The 4607-nt window shown below is 40.5% G+C and overlaps 2 protein-coding genes across 2 annotated transcripts; both read left to right on the forward strand.

Annotated features, from left to right (window-relative positions):
* Positions 1–2155: 2155 nt before the first annotated feature.
* Positions 2156–3349, forward strand: LOC109206499. The gene is made up of 3 exons (XM_019369320.1): positions 2156–2312; positions 2404–2792; positions 2963–3349. Exons 1-3 carry the CDS (start codon positions 2156–2158, stop codon positions 3347–3349), a joined length of 933 nt encoding a protein of 310 aa, XP_019224865.1.
* A 138-nt stretch (positions 3350–3487) lies between these two features.
* On the forward strand, positions 3488–4123 carry LOC109206500. The gene has a single exon (XM_019369322.1). The coding sequence runs from the start codon at positions 3488–3490 to the stop codon at positions 4121–4123; it is 636 nt and encodes a 211-aa protein (XP_019224867.1).
* Positions 4124–4607: the final 484 nt, after the last annotated feature.

Below are 4607 nucleotides of genomic sequence, written 5' to 3' on the forward strand. Positions count from 1 at the left end.
CATGGGATTCAAGTTGGACAGAATACTCGGAGTGTAAGTTCAGCGGCGAGACTCTAGGAGAGGAAGGGGAGGTGAGACTGGACTCGCAGGCCATCCCTAGGAGAGGGAGTTTTAAGTACCTCGTGTATATTATTCAGGGGGATGGGAGATTGATGAAGATATCGCACATCGTATTAGGGCAGGATGGATGAAATGGAAACTCGCTTCTGGTGTTTTGTGTGACAAGAAGGTGCCACCGAAACTTAAGGGTAAGTTCTACGAAGTGATGTTCAGACCAACGATGTTGTATGGGGCTGAGTGTTGGCCAGTCAAGATTGCTCATGCCCAAAAGATGAAGGTAGCAGAGATGAGGATGTTGAGATGGATGTGCGGGCACACCAGGTTAGATAAGATCAGAAATGAGGTTATTCGCGATAAGGTGGGGGTGGCCTCTATTGAGGACAAGATGCGAAAAGCGCGGCTTATGTGGTTTGGTCATGTGAGGAGGAGGGCACAGACGCGCCGGTGAAGAGGTGCGAGAGGTTGACATTGGAGGGCCGACGGAGAGGTAGAGGTAGGCCAAAGAAGAGGTAGGGAGAGGTGATTAGGTAAGACATGGCGTAGTTTCAACTGACCGAGGACATGACCATTGATAGGAAGGTATGGAGGCCGAGAATTAGGGTAGTAGAGTAGGTAGTGTAGAGTGTTCATAACATTAGTATTGGCACGCAGACTCGTTTTCTGCTGGTAGTAGGTTTTTATGACTAACCGTTATTTTCTTTCATTGGTGATCACTTTACTGTCTTGTTGTGTTATTCTGCTTTTATATGGCTTTTTGATACGTCACTTCTTGCCTATATTTTTATTAATGTGATACTTATACTATCTTGAGTCGAGGGTCTATTGGAAACAACCTCTCAATCTTCACAAGGTAGGGGTAAGGTTTGCGTACACACTACTCTCCCCAGACCCCACAGTGTGGGATAATACTGGGTATGTTATTGTTGTTGTTGATGTTATATATGACCATAACAAAAGGGAAAAAATGTCTTATTTGATAATTAAACTATTCATAAAAAAATAATACACATAAATTAAAGTTTGTTAAGAGTTGGGCGGGTTGGGCTATGACTTTTGGGCGGGTCATTGACCCGCCCATTTTGGCATGTCCAAAATCAGCCCCCATAATTTACCCAATGGCACTTACTGGGTTGTTTGAAGCTTCTTCTTTTGTTTTCCACTGCTTTAAATTCTTTTCGTTTTTCGTTTTTGTTAGTATTCAAGCTTTCTCTCTCTTGTTTTCTCTTGGCGCACGTTAACATGGCCTTGCTAACGTACACAGCTGGAAGCCACGGGAGGAAGAGGATGACCTAAACGGAATCTTATGAAAATTCTGACTACTGATCGAGATCAACAGATGCAAGAAAGGCAGTAATGGAGTTATTTGTATCACCAAAAGGGGTGAGAATTGAAGAACCAACAGGAAACACTACTCCAAGGAGCATGCTGAGTGAGCATAGCAAGCTAGAATCAGATCCAGCAAACAAAAATGGTAAGATGAAAGCAGTGATAGCTACACCTGTAGCTACTAGTGGACTAGGTTGTGGATCTGGGAGCGGGAAGGCACAGATGCAATTGAAGACGCCAAATAGCAATGAAACAGTTCCATACAAAGTTGATACTGTAGAAATCCTCAAAGGTACTGATCAAATTGAGAAGGTAAGTGGGAATCAATCATGGGCAAATGTTGTAGCAGGGAATAAATTGGCAATGAGAGGCATGAATCTTCAATATATAGCACCGATGATTCAAGATGGGGAGAAAATTGTGAAGCTAGATCTTGAGGATGTTGAGCAGGAAAATGCAAAATGGAGCTCAACAATAGTACTGTATGTAATTGGAGATTCACCTACCATAGGAGCAATGGAACGATTCATAAATTCAGTGGGTAAATTCTCCACCAAACCTCAGATCTATTATCATAATGAAGACTATTTTGTACTCAGATTTGTAAACTTGGAAGAAAGGAACCAAGTGTTATATACTGGGTCTCACACTATCAATAACCGTCTCATTGTGATGAAAGCATGGACACCAGACTTAATCTGCATGATGAAGTACTGAGAACCATTCCTTTGTGGGTGAGGTTCCCAAATTTCCACTCAATTGCTGGAGTATGAAGGCACTAAGCAAGATAGGGAGTGCATTGGGAAATCCAGTGTATGCTGATGATTGTACAACTGGTACAGTTAGAATTTCTTATGCGAGAATGTTAATTGAGATGGACATCACCAAGCCCCTTCCTAGAAGAGTGAAAATACAGGACCCAATGGGTAATACAATTGAACAAGAGATAAGTTATGATTGGGAGCCAACCTATTGCAACAAATGCCTAAAGATAGGGCACAATTGCAATGAAAACAGAATACAACAACCATAAAAGCAGGCATATAGGAGGGAGAGAAAACAAAGGCAAACAGGTCTGGCAGAGGACTGTGAAAGATGGACCTAAAGACAATAATCAGGAGAAGGAGCAAACAAAGAGGATGGAAATAATAAAACCACCAGAGAATAGACCAGTGCAGGTTAGTGCAGATGCAAAACAACCTGAAGAAGAAGGATGGACAACAGTTAGTGGGAAATCAGCAGCAAGAATGGCTAAAGCAAAGCAAGCTGAAGAACAGACGCTAGCTGGCAATAATGGTTTTCAATCCTTAGGGAGTGAAAAAGCAACAAATGAACCAGGAACAAGCAGTATGCAGCTGAGGAGCTATGGGGCACAGGAGATGTATCAGGATACCCAATTCATACCAGTATGAGTGTGGTCACATAGAATGTTAGAGGTTTAAATAAAGCATACAAGCAAAAGGAGATAAAGGAGTTCATAAAGCAAAATAAAAAGGTAGTGATAGCCTTAGTAGAACACAGAATAAAGGAACAGAAAGCTAGTAGTATAATTAGTAAAATTGCTCCTGGATGGCAGTGGATATCCAATTTCAGCAACAGCAATAAGAGCAGAATATGGGTACTATGGGATCCAAGAATATTTGAGTTTGAATCAATTGACATAGATGACCAAATCATACATGGACAGGTCAGAACACACTCAAGACTACTAGCATTTGGGTTTACAGCAATATATGGTTTGCATACTATAAAAGATAGGTTGAGTATGTGGCAGAAGTTGAAGCAGATAAATAGCTTGCAGCAAGGACCATGGCTAGCAATGGGAGATTTTAATGCAGTATTAAATAGTCAGGATAGGCAGCATGGTACTATAATACAAGATATGGAAAGAAAGGATTTTAGGGAGTTCATGAGTGACACAGGAATGAATGAATTACCTACTATGGGAAGGGACTACACATAGACAAATAACCATACATACAACAGAACAAATAGAGGATTGGTAAACATTGACTGGATGATGACAATGCCTAGCCTGAGTATACAAATCCTAGAACCATATTTCATTGACCATTCCCCACTTCAGCTGATGATTTCACAAATGCAGAGGAAGAAAGCCAGTCCATTCAGATTTTTCAATTGCATTGTTGAGCATCCTCAATTTATTCAAGAAGTATATCAAGCATGGAGAACAATTGGGAAAGATGGGAAGCTACAGGGAGTATGGAATAAATTAAAAAGAGTTAAGCAAGTTATTAAAGGGCTTAACACTCAACACTACAAAGGTGTTGAGGACAGAATCAAAATAATCAGAAAGGAGCTGCAGGAAGTGCAAGAGAAAATGAGCAGCAGATTGCTGAATGTAGAACTAACTGAGGAAGAAAAGGAACTAAAGAGCAAATTAGAGGAATGGATACTGATAGAGGAAAGTATCTATAGACAAAGGTCAAGAGTGCAGTGGCTGAAGTTGGGTGATACCAACTCTGCATATTTCATTGCTCACATGAAGAACAGGAACAATTTGAATGGTATTCATGCTCTCACAAATGACCTTGGGGTACATCTACATATGGAGGAGGAAATAGAGTCAAAAATACTTGGATACTATAAGCAATTTCTAGGGTCAAATGCTCGTGCAATTCCAGCAATAGATCCAAATGTAATGCAAAGAGGGGCAGTGCTCAAAAGAGAACAACAAGTTAAACTGATCCAACCTGTCACCAGACAAGAGATATAGAAAGCTCTACAAGGCATAAATGATTTCAAAGCTCCAGGATATGATGGGCTCAATGCAGTTTTCTTCAAGAAGTCATGGCATATTATAGGAGAGGAGGTAACACAAGCTGTGCTGAATTTCTTTGAGACATCACAGATGTTTAAGCCAATTAATTGTACCTTAATAACTCTAATTCCTAAAGTCAGAAACCCTGCTAATATCAAGGAGTACAGACCTATTTCATGTTGCACCACACTCTATAAAATTATCTCAAAAGTCTTGACTAGTAGGTTACAAGGAGTTATGGATGATCTAATAGATAAGACCCAGTCTACTTTTGTCCCTAGAAGAGTAATTGTTGACAACATCATTCTAAGCCATGAATTAGTTAAAGGGTATGGAAAGAAAGGAGTATCACCTCGATGCATGATGAAGTTGGACATGCAGAAGGCATAAGACTCACTTGAATGGCCATTTCTTGAGCAGGTTTTGAATGCACTGGCTT

The sequence above is a fragment of the Nicotiana attenuata genome, unplaced genomic scaffold (genome assembly GCF_001879085.1).
Source record: "Nicotiana attenuata strain UT unplaced genomic scaffold, NIATTr2, whole genome shotgun sequence".
Taxonomy (NCBI): Eukaryota; Viridiplantae; Streptophyta; class Magnoliopsida; order Solanales; family Solanaceae; genus Nicotiana; species Nicotiana attenuata.

Bases quoted from the DNA above. Each gene is read 5' to 3' on its own strand.
- LOC109206500 (XM_019369322.1), top strand. From the start codon at position 3,488: ATGCAGAGGAAGAAAGCCAGTCCATTCAGATTTTTCAATTGCATTGTT.
- LOC109206499 (XM_019369320.1), top strand. From the start codon at position 2,156: ATGAAGGCACTAAGCAAGATAGGGAGTGCATTGGGAAATCCAGTGTAT. The intron at 2,313-2,403 runs GTAATACAATTG...CAATGAAAACAG, and splicing joins GAAAATACAGGACCCAATGG to AATACAACAACCATAAAAGC. The intron at 2,793-2,962 runs GTATGAGTGTGG...CCTGGATGGCAG, and splicing joins AGGATACCCAATTCATACCA to TGGATATCCAATTTCAGCAA.